The 17,937-nt window shown below is 51.6% G+C and overlaps 2 protein-coding genes across 5 annotated transcripts; one reads left to right on the top strand and one right to left on the bottom strand.

Annotated features, from left to right (window-relative positions):
• Positions 1-1,436: 1,436 nt before the first annotated feature.
• Positions 1,437-10,887, bottom strand: PSMD13 (proteasome 26S subunit, non-ATPase 13). Of its 2 annotated transcripts, XM_054198535.1 has the most exons (13): positions 10,699-10,883; positions 10,172-10,250; positions 9,237-9,271; positions 9,103-9,158; positions 8,681-8,724; positions 8,333-8,419; positions 7,292-7,463; positions 6,735-6,814; positions 6,525-6,650; positions 5,757-5,819; positions 4,715-4,795; positions 3,002-3,118; positions 1,437-2,257 (listed from the first exon to the last, which is right to left on the bottom strand). In XM_054198535.1, exons 1-13 carry the CDS (start codon positions 10,791-10,793, stop codon positions 2,162-2,164), a joined length of 1,131 nt encoding a protein of 376 aa, XP_054054510.1. In that variant the 5' UTR covers positions 10,794-10,883; the 3' UTR covers positions 1,437-2,161. The 2 variants fall into 2 exon arrangements, with proteins under 2 accessions (XP_054054510.1, XP_054054511.1); XM_054198536.1 differs by lacking the exons at positions 1,437-2,257; positions 3,002-3,118 and adding an exon at positions 3,398-4,329 and having other exon boundaries at positions 10,699-10,887.
• Positions 10,888-10,943: 56 nt separating this feature from the next.
• On the top strand, positions 10,944-17,594 carry SIRT3 (sirtuin 3). Of its 3 annotated transcripts, XM_054198533.1 has the most exons (9): positions 10,944-11,210; positions 11,592-11,715; positions 11,969-12,055; positions 12,748-12,948; positions 13,572-13,804; positions 13,966-14,066; positions 14,280-14,441; positions 14,854-15,063; positions 16,715-17,594. In XM_054198533.1, exons 1-9 carry the CDS (start codon positions 11,168-11,170, stop codon positions 16,733-16,735), a joined length of 1,182 nt encoding a protein of 393 aa, XP_054054508.1. In that variant the 5' UTR covers positions 10,944-11,167; the 3' UTR covers positions 16,736-17,594. The 3 variants fall into 3 exon arrangements, 2 of the variants coding, with proteins under 2 accessions (XP_054054508.1, XP_054054509.1); XR_008465938.1 differs by lacking the exon at positions 16,715-17,594 and having other exon boundaries at positions 14,280-14,555; positions 14,854-14,981; XM_054198534.1 differs by lacking the exon at positions 11,969-12,055.
• The last annotated feature ends 343 nt before the right edge of the window (positions 17,595-17,937 follow it).

Raw genomic sequence — 17,937 nt, 5'->3', positions numbered from 1 at the left:
CTGCTCAGAAACGTAGGTACGAGCCAGCCCCCCCCGCAGCACCAGAGGGCTGTCAGATACTCTCAGGAGAAGACTTCAGCGCCGTTTCAGCAGTAACGCTTCACTGTTTTGTGTTGATGCTCCTCTAAAGCACCAGCAGCCCTACGACGCGTTAGCTTTGCCGCATGGTTGGCATTTCCTTTACTCCTACCGTGTAGCGACACAACACTACTAAGGAGACCACGCTTTTTGAAGCCCCTTTCCTGTCCTTAACTACAAAATAAGGGATACATTTTCCTGATCTGAACGCTTGTCTCCTCTGCACGCTCTTCTGGAGTCAGCGAAAGCGACACCAGGAATGAGCTTTGGAAGACAAGATGATGTAAGAACTAGGGAAAGTCAAATTGCACGATTCAGGAGGAGAAAACGTGTCCCGACACACGCTCCGCCAGCTGAACCCCGGGCACAGCCAGGCGACGGAAGTGGTGGGCTGGCAGGGAAGAGGTTCAGACCCAAACAGCTCCAGACCAGGAAGGAATTCAGGCCAGAAGCGATTAGGGAGGCAGAAGGGTGGAGGGTGGCCAGGTACAGGGTCTGACTATTTGATTTCCTCATTTTTAAAAAGCTTGAGCCTCCCCTGCCTGGAGCGGCGTTGCACCTGCAGAGCAGTCCGGCATCAGCTGTGTGCTTCCCCTTCTCCGTCGCTGGCATTAAACCCTCGGAGCCCAGACAGCAAGCTGGGAAAACCGGGCACAGGACAAAACCTCCAGTAGCAGCGTTTGCTAGAGCGACGCCAGAGGACTGCACTCCTGGACCACAGAAGTGCCCAACCTGGCGCTGCGAAGCACGGGCTGGCCGCGGATACGGTGGCAGCAGCATTGAAAAGCCACTTGCATCCCGAGGAATTTCGGCAGGTGTGCAAATACGACTCTGTTCAATTTAAAGCTGCTGTTACCAGCCCTGGCGTAGGTGGCTATGGCTGCCCCGTAATTAGTATTACGCATCTAAATGGCACTCGGAAGTGGCGCTCAGTTCCAATGTGCATCTGCTTCGAATTCTCAACGTGCGTTACTATCCTCCATCCCGACAAAGGCGTCGCAGCAGCAGCAGGGCAAAACAATCACAGCACAGAAAGCTTTTAAAGGCAGCAGTTGTGAGAGGCAAAAGCAGAATAAAAATTGCTGTCCCAGGCCTTACTTAGGCCTTTTCTGCCAGTAATGCTTACTCAACTGGTGAAGAGGCATCAGGACCACTGCTGCCCACAAAATAAAGGAACTCGACAAGAAAGTACAAGCAGCTAAGTAAACTACACGCGAATCCCACTGGTGATTAATGGTGTGCTTAAACCTGCATTGTTCTTGGACAGAGGGGTCTTGTAACATGAAACTTAAGAGGAAGGCCATTTTCAAACAGATCAGAGGCTGAACTGCAAGTTACGGAGAGGACAAACACAGAACTGCAGAAAAGGGAAGGCAGAGAAGTTTATTCCAGCAATACTTGCTGCACCTCACTTTAGCACAAAGTGTTCGTAAAAGACAACCACCCCCAAAAGTATATAAAAACACATCCACTAAATGGTAATCCTGGAGAAAACCCTTTGATGGAGTAAACACTCCCTCTACTGCAGATGAGGAGGAGGGGTTGTGGAGAAAGAGGGCAAAAGGAGAAAGCTGATGTGAGTAATGCCGCCCTTGGGCTGCGGCAGGGCAGGGAGAGAGGTTCCCGGGGAAGGTCATGCCCTCCTAAGGCCAATACCGCTAATTAATTCCACAGATTGGTCAGGCACCTCTCCAGCACGTTCCCATAAAGGAGCTTCTGCTGCCCCCTTGTACCCGGCAAACAGCCTCCGCTGCTCTAACACGCAGCCGGCACCGCATCCTCCCACAGAAGTGTGATAACTGACGAATCAACCACGGCGGAGCCTTTGTCCTCCTTTCGCGAGAGCAGGATGGGAGCTCTCACGGTCAGTGCCACTAATGTTAGCGCATAGGGAAATCTTGACTCCAAGCACCAAAGGGTTACACAGCAAAAGGCCACTTACTCCTCCGAACAAGCGTCAAAAAGCTGCTCCCCCCTCTGCCCACCCCCCCCTCCAATAGAATTCAGTACAGAGTCAGTGGTCTGAGCGCGGCCGGCAGCAGCGGCAGCAGAAGTCACTCTCCCAGGGGTAGTGCAAGGTCCTCTATGTCAGGATGTCATGAGCCTGGTGCTCCACCAACATCTCCATGCTCCTCACGTCCGTGCACCAGAACTCCAGGCGGTCTTTCATCCCTTTGATCTGCAAGGCAAGCCCACCGCAACTTCAACGCCTCAGCCACCAGAAGTACCAATCAATATCCACCCTCAAGGACAAACCCTCGAGATCCCGCACAACTTCTCCAAACCCCATACGTCTAGAAAAGATGCTACTTAACGTCTTTTACCATCAAACAGCAATGTGTAAAGTTAAACTGAAATGCACAAAAGGAATTTCTTGCAGCTAGTATGCCACATACTGATTTTTTTTTTTTTTTTTAAAGGTAAAGGCATCCTATACGGTCTCCTAAAGCATTACACAGGTGAACTTGAGAAGCTCGGCACCTTTGTCTTTATCACCCTGACCTCTCTTCCCAAGAGAAGCATGCTGCCTACAGCCTGGAAATTGTGTTTCATGCCTTTAGGCTTGAAGCAGCCACACAGATGTCAGCATGCTTCTGGAAAATACGGTCAAAGCGCTTGCGTTTTATGGTGGTTTGTGTGGTTTTCGTAAGGGAAGTGTAACTAAAATCCTATTCTATCTCCTGACAAGTTTCTCACTACTTACTGCAAACCACAAAGTGCACCATACACCCACAGTGAGAGCTGAAGGTGGCAGCGTAAAAAGGAAGGAGGAAAAGCTGACGCGCTTCCTCATTCCCTGAGCATCTTCAAGTGTGAACGAGACTAATTTTCAGTGACCCTTCACAGTTCCTATTTTAATTTCCAGGTCACCCCACACAAGAAAACATGTTAGTACTGCCTTAATACTCAAGCTGGTCATTACCTGTTGTAAATCCAACACACGTGGTTGTACCCATGTCATGTGCACCTTCTTATCGACTTCATCGATACTGCCCTTCACCAAGCCTACTGAGAGCGCCTTCATCACCAGCAGCTCCACCTAGACAAGAAAAATAATAATTCAAGGAAACACTTGAGAATCACCCATTTTCCCCCCCGAGACAAATAAAATCTTTAAATTGCAGAAGACTGTCTGCTACACACAACAAAACCAAGAGCAGCTGCAGCTTCTCTCGCACCCATCCTCTTTTAGGTTGTAATACTGCCTTGAGACTCAACATCTAAATAAACGGGAAACGTTTATTTTTTCCTAAGGGCAGATTTCTTTTCTCCGAAATCCCAGGAAGAACAAGCTAATTGGAAAAAAGTCAACAAGGATTTACCACAGGTAAGATGTGCCTGACCAATACAATTGCTTTTTTAAACTAAATAACTTGCTCAGGTGTCAAAGGCCGTGCCTTTCTTTTAGGAAAGTGCTCAACAAGACCTCCTACCACATCCTTGTTGACAAGCTGGTAAGCTACAGAACGTGGTAAGCTACAGAACACAGAGAAAGACCACACGATGAGTGGAAAATCTGCTGAACTACTGAGCTCGAACGGTAGTGGTTAGTGGCTTGGAGTTGGAGAAGCAGCTGGTCACGAACAGCACTCCTCAGGGCTCGATTCTGGGTCTGATGCTATTTAATTATCTTCGAGCTAGCTGGGTGACAATTTCACAGATGGCACCAAACTGGCAGGGAGGGGCAGCGTGCCGGAAATAAGAGCTGCCACAAAGAGAGACCTCAACAGATCAGGCTAACGCGAACCACATGAAGCACAGTGAAGATAAGCAGGGGGGCCTGTGCCCGAGATCCAACGATGCCAAGCAGCAGCGCAGACAGAGAGGTCTGACGGGCTGCGGAATGCGCTCAGCGGAGCGTACTCTGATGGAAAGGAGCAGAGGCTGGGGGGGACAGCAAACGGTGCGAGAGCCAGCAGAGCAAGGGATGCCATTATTCCACTCAGCACTCGCTGGAGCATCCCTGCAACACCCTGTCCGGTTTTGTGTCACCCCTTTCAGCTTAGGGGCGGCCCCGCAAAACTGGAGAGGGTCTAACAACGGGCCACCAAGATTAGGAGACTGAGAGCTTGACACGATGAAGAAGTTTTATTTGTTCAGCCTAGATAAGAGGCAGCTTGGGGACGCCTCATCACAGTCTTCCCTACCTAAAAGGCAGTAACGGGGAAGGTACGAGGTACTGTTTTCACAAGGATGCGCGGTGAAAGGACAAGAGGCCGTAGGCAGGATTTGCTTTAGCAGGGATTCCATCTGGGTAACAGAAGAAAATTCTTCACCGTGAGAAAAATTAAACATCAGTGACATTTCCCCTCGCTGGAAACACTCAGGACAGCTTGGCAGGGCCCTGCACAGCCTAATCCAAAGGCCTGCTTTCAAGAGAAGGTGGGAACAGTTGACCTCCAAAGCTCTCTTCCAACTTCAGACTATGACTAAGAAGCTTCAAAGTTTTATTTACCAAGAAACAGGAGCACCAAGCAGTTAATTCCTTCTTAAAAAAGAAAAAAAAGTTCTCCAAATGCACAAGAGGAGGGGAAAACATTTCTACTGAGTGTTCACCTATGGGAGTCGGGCTATCCAGACGCTTCTAGATCTTCAGAACTTAGACATTATTAAGTTTGTCCAAACCAGAACTCACCTCATTCACAGTGACTTTGGCACTCTTAGCAATCTCTTCAAAAGTCAGCTGTCTGTGATTGGCCGGGCGGGTGAAAGTCATCTGAATTCAAGTAAACAAAACAAAAGCAAATCCCACACAGTTTTAGTTTTTTTCCAAGAGAGCGCACAGCTTCCCTCCTCCTGCCCTGCTGAGCTCTCAAGCTGCAGTACAACTAGATTTCTCATATTTCATCAAAATATTTCCAAGAAAAGTGCATTTACGTCAGCAGAGAGGAGGAGCAGCCCTCCCTCCTCCACACACACCTTGCTGCTCCAAGCAGCAGATTTCCTAGGCAACAACACAATCTCTAAGTTAATCAGATCAATCTGGGCTGAAATGTCTCAGTGCGGATCAAATCCCTGAGGTAACACAGTACCTAGAGGTGGCAGAACTCGTTTGCAGTAAAACACTAGAAGTGGAGTGTATATACACACTAACACACACACATATTGGTATGCAGGTGTGTATAAACATACATCATGCTGCAGATAACTCAGTTTTGAAAAAGACCCAGGGCCAAGGAGGTTTATACACCAGTATTATTGGATAACAACAGAGCCAAAGCCTTCAAGTGACAGGAAAAAAACCCCAAACTGTTAAACATTTAGAGTTACCTGTCAGGGAAAGGACTTTCACTCCCTAGGAAATTAAGATTTTAACTGCGTTTTAGAAATCTGTTGTTATGCCACAACATACTTTAAGAGTTATCATCACAGATACCATCCTCAAGACACCAAGCTTGCTCTTTTCTTCCCCACCTCCACATCCTGCCTGAAAGAGCACAGACTTGAACCTCTGAACAAGTAGCACAGCACAAGCCTCCTTCCCTAGCAGGACCTGCCTTTTGGCACCACCTAGAGGCAAAATTTGCAGTCAACTATTTACGCTCCCGAGCTCCTGTTAAGAGCGAAGGAATGCGCCCAGCAGAGAAGAGGCTATTTAAGAGTGCTGCCCCCACCGACAGGTAGCTGGGAGCCCCCTTCCTCCTCCCACATCTCACACCTCACAGTTCTCAGCTCACCTCCATAAGACATAACAGTTGAATCTTCTGCAGCAGAAGTGCTTCATTTGCAGCCAGATCTGGCTGTAAGGGGATAAAATGGAGGAGTAAGTTCATTAGTACTTTTCCCCCCTCGGGCGATAACAGCGTGCTACACACAGGAGCGAGCCACATGGGCACCCACTGCCCTCATTTACAAGGGAAGAGGCCATTACAACCCAACTACCTGGTATTAACGGGTCCATAAAACAGCTCGGAAGGACTGCACAATGAAATGCAGCGCTTCACAAGGCAGGCAACCTTTTATCAAAGGCCACAGCCTTGCACAAGTGGACATACAAGTCGACCCGTAAATTACTGCTACGTCAATAATTTCTGGTACGGCCAGCATAGTTAATAGCCAACACCACTGTTTTCCTCAAACTCCTTAGAACACAAGGGGAAAACCACTATTTTACACTGGAAGCAGCTTAATACTGGGAGTGAACGGCATTATGGAAATTAAATCAGAGATTATCTTCCTGCGCAGGACTGCATGACGTTTTTGTTTGCTTTGCCCGTGGATCACAAGAGATTTCTCTTCAGTTCTTTCAATCAACCAGAGACAGAGGGAAGCCAAAAGAAAACCAATGATACATATCAAGATGAAAGAAACATGACTATGCTATGATTAAAATTATACCGACGCACCAGAGTCGGGAATTCTTAAGGTAATGGTCCACAGAATCTAAGTGTCCTCTGTAAATACTGAGCCTAGGCCTTAAGCAATACAGCAACTCACTCACTCACCTGCTGACCCCACGCCGACTTCAGAGCCTGAAATGTCTCTACATTACCACTGTTGAAGGCATAAAGTGTGTCAATCAGCCACTGCCGGTCAGTGTTTCTCAGGGACTCCAGCACAGGGTGCATGAGCTGCAGAAACCAGGCAGGAGAGCGTTAATAGGGTAAAATCAATTCCCGATACTCAGCAAGTGAAGCAGAGCTGCATCAACTCACCAGCTCCCCAAAGTTATAAACACCTTCTCCCAAGAGCCCTGCCAGTCCCAGGGTAAAGGCTCTCTCCTGCTGCTCCGATACTGAAAAAAAACACCAAAACCACAACCAAAAAAATCCAAAACAACAAAAACAGTTTGGATGAAGCAGCAGTCTAAGCCCCATCAACCCCTCCCTGTGCCTGTATTAAACCATTCCCAGCCCTCCTTTTCACCCTCCCCCAGGCCTGAAATTCAGAAGCCTGCAGTAACCACAGCACTAGCACAAAAGAGACATTTTGAATCTATAGTGAAGATTTTTGGGAACTAGAACAAACTATCCCTTCTGGTGGGGGCACTTCCCCCCCTCCCATCACCTCAACGCAGCTTAGGAGCTGAATCCTACTCAGCCGTTCTTCCCATTGGCTCCTCCTCTTTCTAGCCAGACCTCAGCCCAGCTATGGCAGACTCAAAATAACGCTGAGAAAATCCCGTTCTCCGCCAGTGCATTGATTTAGATTGAAGTGATGAAACAGAGAACGAAAACTGGGACTTTCTATGCTTGGTGAAAAGAGGACTTACCCGGCAGATCTTTAACATCAATGCAACCCAGAAACCGCAGAGCATCCTTATAGTAAGAGGCATGGTTCCCAATCGTCTGGTAGTACTTGCTGGAGAGATCATAGAAGCGGCTGTGAACTGAAGTCACCCCAGGGAGATTGTTCAGCATCTCCTCAACCTCCTCAATGGTCTCCTAGAGGAGGGTAAAACCTCTCTGTTACAGGTGAAGGTACACCCCACACAGCCCCGTGCTCCCAGCCTCCTAGTGCACCACTGCAAGGGCTACAGCATTCCTGTGTGGGCCAGAAGGAACACCCACTCCGAGGCAAAGCAGAGAGACCACAGGCAAAGCCACTGCCACAGCATTAAAAATAAAGCAGTGGCATTCTCCCTTTACATAGTAATTAGGTTAAAAAAAAAACCCCAACCCCACAAAAAACAACCCTGCAGCTATATTTATATACATATATATACACACTCTATACACTTATACCCACCAAACCTATCAAACTTTGCACTTGCTCTGAGAGACATAAAGCTGCACTGCATGAAAAAAAACCCTCATCTTGGGTTTGAAAGATGGTTCTAAAAAAAGCCAAGAGGTGAAATAAACACTATGCTTAGCACAGGAAATGATACACTAATTCAGTCATCGTTAGCAGCTCGCCAACAAGCAGCAAATAGACTGCTGAATTCATGAGACCCTCTAAGCTGCACCCTGAGCTCTATTTTTTCCCTCTCCTCTGAGCTGTGCACAGCCACAGCTGCAGTGATCAGCTGCAGGCCACCCGTTAGCAACAGCACCTCAAAGGCTACGTGCATCAGAATCTTACTGAAACTTCAGAGATTTGGTCGTAAGTACTATACACGTGTTTTTATGGCCTACAAGATGTAAAGTAGAACCACAGGTCTTCCTGGAAACCCCAGGAGCTGCAAATTTATCATCTTCTCATTCAAAGTTGAGCCACAGACACAGGCAGGTCCACGCTGTAGTAACTGCTGAAGTGCATCACAGTACCCCAAAATAGCCAAATGCTCGGGCTACTCGAGTCATCACCTCACCTTGGTGACCTGCAGGTCTCCAATGTTCAACTTGAGCGCCCCGATGGCCGTTTTACACAGAATGACAGCTTCGTCACTGCTTTTCACCTGCAGTTACACAAAGATATATGTTTAGAGCGTGCCACCCTTGCAGCCAGCTAGGCTCTCAAAACTGACTGTGTTCGTTGCATTTCATTTGTTACGGTGTTCCCACACTGAAATACGGAGTTGTTCACTGAGAAAAGGAGAAGGTGTTCTCCAGCATGGGTTACAACATACACATATCTGCCTCTTCCGCTATACCATATATGCTTGTACACAAAACGATTCCTGCAGGTGGACTACCAGAGAGAACAATTTCAAAAATACCTTTTCTCGAGTCTTTTCCAGAAAAGTAAGGGCCACATTGGGATCTGAAGTAGAGGGGAAAAAAAAAAAAGGCAGCAATATCAGGAAGTGCTGTGGAACTGAATCTCAACCTAGAAATATACTCTTTTACTGGATTCATGAAGACTGGAATATATTTTTTCTATAGCGTACCACTCAGCCTTCAAAAGGTGCTACTATCATAGGCCGGGCTTTCTGCTCATCAGCCATTTCTCTAGCGAAACAGTAAGCTTGCTGCTCTACGTAGCAGCAATCATAAGCTTTTTGAGCTAGTGCTTTCCCTTTTCAATACTCCGGAAAGACAACAGCTTAACATTGAAGATTTAGCTGTTACTAGTAAGTAGCCAAATTTCATAGGCATCAGTTATTTAAAAAGATTTTAAGTAACAGGTAAGGACACTTACCTGTCATCTGCCTGACCACATGGAGAATGATCTCTACCAGGGACAAGGGGTTCACCCTAGAACAAAAAGCTCATTGTCAGAACAGTCTCAGTCAACAGCAGGTTACCTAAAAGCTTCCAGGCAACCACACTCACCTGTGTTCAAACTCACTGATGAAGTTCTCGTACAGCTGTAGGCACAAAGATATCGACAGTCAGGACAAAAGGATATTTCATTTCAGCTTGCTTTTTTACAATTTATTTTTCCAACAAAGTAGTGGGCATCCACTACAGAAAAGTCTACACTGTACAGAATCCAGGAGCCAAAAAATTGCTCATTTTAGCTCATTCTATCTCTGCAGTTTCCTTCCAACCAAGGAGTGATTCATAAAATTCACAAGCTAGCAGCTACTACAACACACCACCTCCCTGCTACGGGCTGGCCTGGTGCGTGTCTTCAGTTATTGCTGTACTATAAGCACAGGGCTAAAGCTTTCCAATTTCTCTTTGCAGCCGTTTAGAAAAGAGACTGTCTTTAGACACCCGTGGCTCTTTATCATGGAAATAAGTATCTGAATAAATAACTATCAGTTAAAATAAACTGAATTTTAACACAAAACCATGAAGGACAGCAAAAGTGCATGATTATTTGTAGCATACAGACAATATGCGACTGTGGACTGAGTACGCCACTATCTTTGTAAGTGGAAGAAGCTCCCAGACAGTGGGTGAAATAACCTACCGGACACTGAAGCACTTGTGAACGCCTGACAATCTATCCTAGACTTGCAGTTGTAAACCCCTTGTTACAAAAGGGAAAGAAAAAGGCTCCCCCTCCCCACACAAAAAAATGTAAGTGAATGAAACTGAAGAATCACTTTGAAACTTCTAAAATTGACACATGTAATTTCAGCAGAATTTCCATACCGCACACTCACATCTAGTGCATAAACCCCAGAAAGTTGAATTCACCTAGCTTAATAACTCTCCAGAGACAAGTCACAGGCTGCTTACTTTTTACTAATACAGAAACACGATCACCCATCTTTGCTACGGAAAGACAAAACCCCTGGAGCAATCGAGCACTTCACCTTGATAAGTCCATCTCCTTGGGCGAAGCAAGGGTCCTGAACAAAGTCCAGAACTTGCAGAGTCAGCTGGTGCCAGAGTCTTAAGAAAGCAGAAGGTCACTCCGTGAGCTCACACTTCCCACCAGCCCCTCCGCTCCTGCCGTACCCCACACCCAGGCTGCTCAGCCCGCCTGCCTCTGCAGCTGCCGCGACTAATGGCAACTCAAACACGAAAATCGGTGGCGGAGACGCTCCCCCAGGCGCTAACATAAAGGAACCCCAGGAAAATAACGCGGAAATCAACCCCCTGGTTTCCCCCACCTGGTTCGCGCTGGTTGAGCGATTACCAAGCAAAGGACGCAGGAGCAGCCCACTCCCGCCCCGGGAGAGGCCAGGACAGGAGAGGGCCGGCCCTGGGGGGCGGTATGGAGGGGCGCAGCCCCACAGCAACGCCGCGGGACGCCAGGAGGGCCAGGCCGGCCCGCCGAGGGCAGCGGCCCCCCTCCCGGGGCGGGTGTTACCGCCGCAGTGGACCCCCCCCAACTCACTTCTTGTTGTAGAGCTCCTCCAGGCGGTGCCAGACGGCGGCCTGCCCCGGCCCCGAGCTCTGGCTCTGCTGCAGGAAGCCCGGCACGTCCTTCATGGCGGCGGCCGGCGGGACGGAGGGAGCGAAGAGGCCGCGACGCCGACACCCGGCCGCCCCCGCGCTCGCGCCCGCCGGAAATGCACACTCACTTCCGGCGCCGCGCGGGGCACGCTGGGTACCGTAGGGCCCCGCGGCGACGGCCCCCGCCGCCCCGCGGTAGCCATGGCAACGCCTCGACGCTGGGCTTCCCCCTCCCTCCCCAAACAAACACCCCCAAAATCCCCGAAACGACCCAAACCGGAGGCGGTGAGGAGAGGGGCGAGGCCGGGTCGCTGCCGAAGGAGCGGCCGCCAGGGCGGGCGCGCCTACTCGGGGCACTGCGGTAGCGCCGCGGCGGGGGCCCGGCGGGGAGTGCGGCCGCTGCCGCGGCCATGGAGCGGGGGGCGCGGCGCGGCGGCCGGCTCCTGGCGGCGGGTGAGGCCCGGGGACCGAGCGGGGGCGGTCGGGAAACGGGCCCCGAGGGGGTCCTGAAGGGCAGGAACAGGCCCTGAGGGAAGGGAGCAGCTCCTGAGGGGCAGGAGCGGGCCCTGAGAGGAGTTGAGGGAGGGGAGCGGGCCCTGAAGAGGGCTGAGGAGCAGGAGAAGGCCCAGAGGAGGGGCTGAGGGAGGGGAGTGGGCCGTGAGGGGCAGGAATGGGCCCTGAGGGAGGAGAGCGGGCCCTGAAGGGGGCTGAGGAGCAGGAGCAGGCCCTGAGGGTCAGCAGTGGGCCCTGAGGGGAGACACCACCGTCACCCACACGTGGCTGCTCTCCGGTTCTCCCCCAACACCTGTTCACCGGCTCTGTGCTTTCTCGCAGCGTGGAGGAGCCTGTGGGAGCGCGGCCCCAGGGATGGCAGCAGCAGCGGTGCCCCGGCGGGCCTGGCCCGGCTCTCCCTTTGCTCTGGGGATGGCAAAGGGACAGCCAGCTCCGGAGCATGGAGGTAGGGCAGTCTGGTGTGGCGTGACTGTCACCTCACAGCTGGTGCTGGTGCCTGATCCCACCAGGCTCTGCACCGGGATGCCAAAGGGAAGGAACTGGTACTGATACGGTGAAAGCACAGGATGGAGGACATCACCTCTCCTGTCTAAACAGGCTGATGGGTCACCATCTCTGTAAGCCAGAGCTGACCTGGGAGCTCGAAGAGTAGAGAGATTTACCAGAGAAATATTAGCATTTGCTGATTGTGAATTTAGCTCCCCAGGAACCTGGTCTGGCAAGGCAGAGCTGTATCCTTGCAAAGTCAGGCCTGACCACGCTGAGGCCACAGTCGACACAGCTCGGTAATTGCTATTTGTGGTTTGCCAAAGTCCAGCAGCTCTCGCTTGGCTCTTTGCATTGCCACGCCTTCCCTGGACTGCTCACAATGTCCTGCACCAGCAAGCACTAATTGTCTGGGGAGAAACTGTTCCTTGAGACGATAATGACTGTTCTCAGCCCCATCTGTATGTATGCTGACCTGTGGTTGCCATTTAGACACAGAGCTCTCTCAAGGCAGAGCCCTTGGGAGAAATAGAGAAATGAAAATGTCAGTGCTAACCTGGGCAGCATTGTCCCACGGTGACCGTATCACCCTGTTAGAAACTTCCTGAAAGTCGGGACATAGAAAAGGGTCTTCCATATCCCAAGATCAGTGTAAATCGACCATGAGACTTGTGAGTGCCAGTGCCACTGTTCCCACAGTCCTATGTCCCAGTGCTTTGTCCAACCCCTATCCAAAAAAACCCCTCACACAGGGGTACCAATGACTTGGTATTTTTAGATCTGTGTAAGAAAGCACAATGGAAAGTATCTGCTCCTGGGGTATGGATTAGATTAAGAGTAAAGCTTTCTCCTTGTTAAGTACTAGCACACAGTCCTGCCGATTGAAGAGCTTTCTGCAAAATTCTTGGGGTGGTTTTCCTCCCCTGAGCAGTTTTCAGTTGAAGTCACTGTCAGTGCGCTACCTGCTGTGCTTTCTCTCTGTTCCGAGCAGGATCCAAGGGACCAGGCCCTTCTCTTTGGCTGCTGCTGCTGCCAGAGCCATTTTAGGAATGGGCAGATGGGGAGGTGATGGTGGGAAGCAGCAGCTCACCCTGCAGGATGTGGCAGAGCGAATTCGGAAGAAGGAGTGTCGCAGGGTGGTGGTGATGGTTGGCGCTGGGATTAGCACCCCCAGCGGCATCCCGGATTTTAGGTAATGCTTCCATCCTTCCATTTGTCCTTTTTCAGTGCTGGGAGGGCCAAGATCTTCAGCTTAGGTAATGCTGGTGCCTTCTCCTCCTCTCACCCCTCCATTTTCTTTATCTGTGCCAGGCTAGACTAGGCACAGGAGTTTCCGTCCCTGCTGATCCTCCTTCTCCAGCCAAAGGCAGGCTGGCATCACCGGTCAGACCATCCTGTCCCGGGTCTTCAGGATGGTTAAGTCAGGCCTGTTGCTGGTTCTGTGGCTGTGCTCGCTGCACCACCTTGGCCACCAGAGAAGCGCCAACGTGGCTGTGGCACAGGCTTGAGGCGCTCCAGATAGAAGAGAGCGTGGTCCTCACGGCGTACCAGGGTGGCCCTTCCCTTCCTCCAACTGGGGCACACCTCTGCAGCCAGGAGAAGGTGGGGTGGCAGCAGAGCAGGGATGCCAGGCAGGTTCTCCTTCTGTGCAGAGGCAGCTTCAGCTCCTCTCTTGACGCACAATGGACAGCACAAAGCAGCCAGGGAGAACCTGAGGGCCTGGCTGTCTGCTCTGTTGTGTCTTGGTCTAGCTCGGTGGTGGGTGGCATCTCTTCCTGCATTCTGACTACCAGCCCCACTCTCCTCTCCTTGCAGGTCCCCGGGGAGCGGCCTCTACAGTAACCTTGAGAAGTACAACATCCCTTACCCAGAAGCCATCTTTGAACTGATGTATTTCTTGGCCAACCCTAAGCCCTTTTTCACTTTGGCCAAGGAGCTCTACCCTGGCAACTACAGACCCAACTATGCCCACTATTTCCTGAGGCTCCTGCATGACAAAGGGCTCCTCCTGCGCCTCTATACCCAGAATATCGATGGGCTGGAGAGAGGTGAGTTTTCTCTTCCGCATCTCTCAGCAGCCAAGCACCGGGAAGAGATGAGGGTGAGAAACAGAACAGGAGGCAGGACTGGGGAAATGCCCAGTGAATGTGGAGTTTCTGGTTCAGTCACCTGACGCTGAGCTGGTCCTCTCCCACACGCTGTGTTCCAGTTGCTGGGATCCCTCCCGATAGACTGGTGGAAGCCCATGGCACCTTTGCCACTGCCACTTGTATGGTCTGTCGAAGGAACTTCCCAGGAGAGGACTTCAGGGTGAGTGGTCACAGCTGGGCGTCGACACACAAATTAATGCAGGGAGGAGAACCTGTTGTAGGCTTGTTATTTCGCCCTCAGGGCCAAGAGGTTTTATTGGAGGGAACCATACTTGGGGCAGGATGTTGCTGCGAGGGTGTGTTGTGGTTCTGACCCAGCTTGTGCAGGTGTGCGCTGCCCTGTAATGAGCGGTGTTGGGTGCTCTCGCTTCAGGGGGACATCATGGCAGACAAGGTCCCTCACTGTCCCGTCTGCACTGGAGTCGTCAAGCCTGACATTGTCTTCTTTGGCGAGGAGCTCCCGCAGCGCTTCTTCCTGCACGTGACAGACTTCCCCATGGCAGACCTGCTGTTCGTCATCGGAACGTCCCTGGAGGTCTGGGGCTAAGGGAAACCCCCGCTCACAAGGAGAAAAAGGCACACGGAAAACGGGGGGACTCCAGAGGAGAGAGGGGGTTTAGCAGAGAAGGCAAGACGCTGGGTTATTGAGGTAAAATTTGAGGTGGCAGGGTAGGAAATAGGGTGCGTGCACTCTGAGACCCTCTGAAAACGTGGTGTGCTCCTGGTAACGGTGGGCACCTGGAGAGCAAGAGTTTTGTAGCTACCTGAGGACAGGCCACCGGATAACTGGTGGCATCCATAACCTGTTCAAAGCTGGGGTAGCTTAGCCCACGGTGGGGGAACTGTTAAACACAGCGGTTACAAGCTCCCTGTGCAGTGAGTTCACGCCCGCAGTGCCCGTCGGCGGGGTGACCGGCTCTCTGCTCCTTGGGGTTGCCTTCCTTTAGGTGGAGCCCTTCGCCAGCCTGGCAGGAGCGGTCCGCAGCTCCGTTCCCCGAGTCCTGATCAACCAAGACCTCGTGGGACCCTTCGCCTGGCAGCGACGCCACAATGACATAGCCCAGCTGGGGGACGTGGTCAGTGGGGTCGAGAAGCTGGTGGAGCTGCTGGGCTGGAACGAGGAGATGCAAACACTAATTCAGAAGGAAAAAGAAAAGGTGGGAAGGGGCTCAGGGCCCTGTCTCCCTCCCTCACCCTCTTTATTCCTTGTGCTGGAGTTATTGCGGGGTTTGTGCTTGCTGGGGTTAGACCTGCACCGCCACTGCCATGCTTGCAGTCTGCATTCAGAGAAAAGGACCACAGTAAAGTGCAAAAAACCAAAACAAAAACCCCACAACCCCAAACCTCAGCGCTGTGCCCCAGTGACGGTGCCACAGAGCAGAGCGCTGTTGCTGGAGGTTTCGGTGGCGCAGCGGGGGAGGACGCAGATCTGCCAACCTCAGGCTTTGGGTGGAGTGAGAGCACTTCAGGGCTTCTTCAGGCAGTGACCCGCTCAATTACCGAAAAGCTTTCTGTCTTGGGGTTTTTTGTTTGGGGTTGTTTTTTCTTTTATTTGCTCCCAAACACACCGAAAAAGCCCTATAGGGTACAGATTCCTGGAGCTGGAAGTGGCCACCCAGAAAAACCCATCAGCTGTTCAAATTAACCCAGTACAAGTCAGCAGAAAACTCACCCGTGCACTTAAGCAAAATAAAGGGTGTGTGAGGAGACTGGGAAACCCCGCTGAGCGTGCCGACACGCAGTGGGGCACGTTCTCGGGGGCTGAAGCTGCTCTTCAGGCCTTGGTTTTTATTGGTTTTTACGCCGCTTTTTCCCTGAGCCTGCGATGCCGTTAATGGCACGTTAACGTGGACAACTGCTGAACCAAGGAGGCGGCCAGGCATCACCTTAGTAGAACCTTCCTCTTCCTGTACATTTGCTTAATTGCTTTGGTTTCATTTCTCGTGGTTTTTCCTGGTGATGGTGAGGAACAAGTAATAGCAGTGAGGAGAGGGAGGCTCTAGTTGCACTATGTCTGGGACGGAACAAGGTGCTGCAGCGGCCAGACGTGCGACGGGCAGCAGGCGGGGTACCCGCCCCCCCGACAGCAGTCAGTTGTTAATTCGGTTGCGGACTTGACGACTTCCCCCGCTGATCATTTATCTCCCCGTGCCTGTTGTACATCTGTAGTTCTCCGAGATCTTCAGAAGTGAGAAATCGGAGGAGAGAGGTTCTTAATTACTTTGAGTTTAGTGCTAATGTTAATTAGTACATTACTTTAGACTGGCTGGGAAGACTTCTCCACGTTTGGCATCAAACACTTTTTAATTTTTTTATTTAATTTAAGCAGAAGTTGTAACCTTCTGCTTAAACTGTAACTCTGCTGCCTGTGTCGATGGGCACAGCTCCGTTGTCTGCAGTGGGGCTCTGCCACCTCGCCGTGGTCAGAAGCCAGTTGTATTTTTAACAGATACAAGGTCCATACGTGACTTCTTCGACCTGAGAGAAAATCTGGCTTCAAGATTCCAGTTTTAACATTCAGGTTGTTCTTGGGGTAGGAACGAGTAGGAATTATTAGCCTTTTGGCCAGGTTTGTGATTTTTCACTACCAGCCATTTTGCATTTGTGCGAGATGAACCAGCCCTTGGTTTAGTGCTGGTGCTGCTCCAAATCACTGATGGATGGAGCTGATGCAAATGTGGTAAAGCAGGAAAAACAAATTCCCCCTCGCTCGGGGGTTTTGGTGCTCAGAAGCAGTGCCGGCCGAGCTAACGGGGCTGGCAGGTTTGAAACACCCCAGCAAACACTGCGTGGTCTTTCTGTTTTTAGCTGGATGCAGGAGACAAGTAGGAGGGCTGGCTCCCTGCTGCTGGAGGGCGATGCTCACCTTGAAAAGGAGACGTTGGCGTGCCCAGCAGGGGCAGGGAAGGCGATGGCGGCAGGGAGCCCTGGAAGAGGCGTCCGGCTCTGCAGCAGCACATCCAGCGGGCTGGGGAGCAGGGATGCTGCGGCTCAGTCCAGCCCGCCGGGAAGCGGAGCAGAGAGGCCCCCGCCCGTGAAGGAAGGGACGCTGAAGGGAGAGAAGCCCAAATGCCAAGCGGCAAACTGGTTCTGCACGTGAAGGCTTTTGACCTGAGACTTCAGAACAGTTGACGTAGCCACCAAGCGCTGTCCCCTCCCTCTCTCACCTCATTTCGGCACCCACCAGCAGAGACTTTCCTGCTCCCCAGCTCTGGCTGTCACCCCATCGGCACATCGACACCATCTGGCGATGTCCAGCCACGAGAGCTTCACCAGTGAGCGGCCAGGAGCTCCTGGGCTCACACCAGCCTGTCAGAGGAGCCGTGCATCTGCTGCTTGCCATTTGGGTCTCCTCCTGAGCCATCCCACCCCGGAGACCCTCGGGGGGCCTGGTGAAGGTCAGTCTGGAGTGGGTTTTCCAGCTCCCTGCTCTGGACTGAGCATCCCCCTGCTCCTTTCCCAGCTCCTCCTCGGATACGCTGCTCTCAGCCATGATCTTTCAGCTGCTGCAGACTGGTAGTGTTTATTCTTCAGATGAAATCTCTGCGAATTGGGGGACAAATGCTGTCATGGGGGGGCCTGCCCCCCATTCCTTTTCAGGAGCACCAGCTCAAGCTGCTGGAAGTTTTGAATTGGTGTAGTGTTAATTATTTAATAATAAAGAGTTCTAATTCTTTTGCCAATGTCACCTGGGGGTTTTTCTGTAAATTTACCTTCCCTAGTGTTCGAACACATTCTGTCCCCGCCACCACCACTCCTTTCACCTGCTTGTTTATTACTTTTTTGTCTTTTTAGCCTTACACAAGTGCCTTTCCTCCCTGCAAACGCTGTCCCAGGCAGCGGCGGTGTCAGCGCTGCAGTGACGTCCTGCTCTTCCCCAGGGGCGCCCAGGCAGCCGCGCTTGGCGTATCGCAGGCCTGGCAGAGCCTCTTCCCCGCACCCGGGCATCGGTGTCGCCAGTCAGCACCCAAACCGGGCTGTGGGGACCGGAGTCACACCCAGGTGACCCATGTTTGTCACAGCAGCTGTCG

The sequence above is a fragment of the Rissa tridactyla genome, chromosome 4 (assembly GCF_028500815.1).
Source record: "Rissa tridactyla isolate bRisTri1 chromosome 4, bRisTri1.patW.cur.20221130, whole genome shotgun sequence".
Classification (NCBI taxonomy): Eukaryota; Metazoa; Chordata; class Aves; order Charadriiformes; family Laridae; genus Rissa; species Rissa tridactyla.
This window is presented reverse-complemented; position numbering and strand designations above follow the sequence as displayed.

Bases quoted from the DNA above. Each gene is read 5' to 3' on its own strand.
- PSMD13 (XM_054198535.1), bottom strand. From the start codon at position 10,793: ATGAAGGACGTGCCGGGCTTCCTGCAGCAGAGCCAGAGCTCGGGGCCG. The intron at 9,159-9,236 runs GTGAGTGTGGTT...TTTTTGTTCTAG, and splicing joins ATCAGTGAGTTTGAACACAG to GGTGAACCCCTTGTCCCTGG. The intron at 5,820-6,524 runs GTGAGTGAGTGA...ATCCCCTTACAG, and splicing joins AGTCGGCGTGGGGTCAGCAG to CCAGATCTGGCTGCAAATGA.
- SIRT3 (XM_054198533.1), top strand. From the start codon at position 11,168: ATGGAGCGGGGGGCGCGGCGCGGCGGCCGGCTCCTGGCGGCGG. The intron at 11,716-11,968 runs GTAGGGCAGTCT...TTGTGAATTTAG, and splicing joins GCCAGCTCCGGAGCATGGAG to CTCCCCAGGAACCTGGTCTG. The intron at 14,067-14,279 runs GTGAGTGGTCAC...CTCTCGCTTCAG, and splicing joins TCCCAGGAGAGGACTTCAGG to GGGGACATCATGGCAGACAA.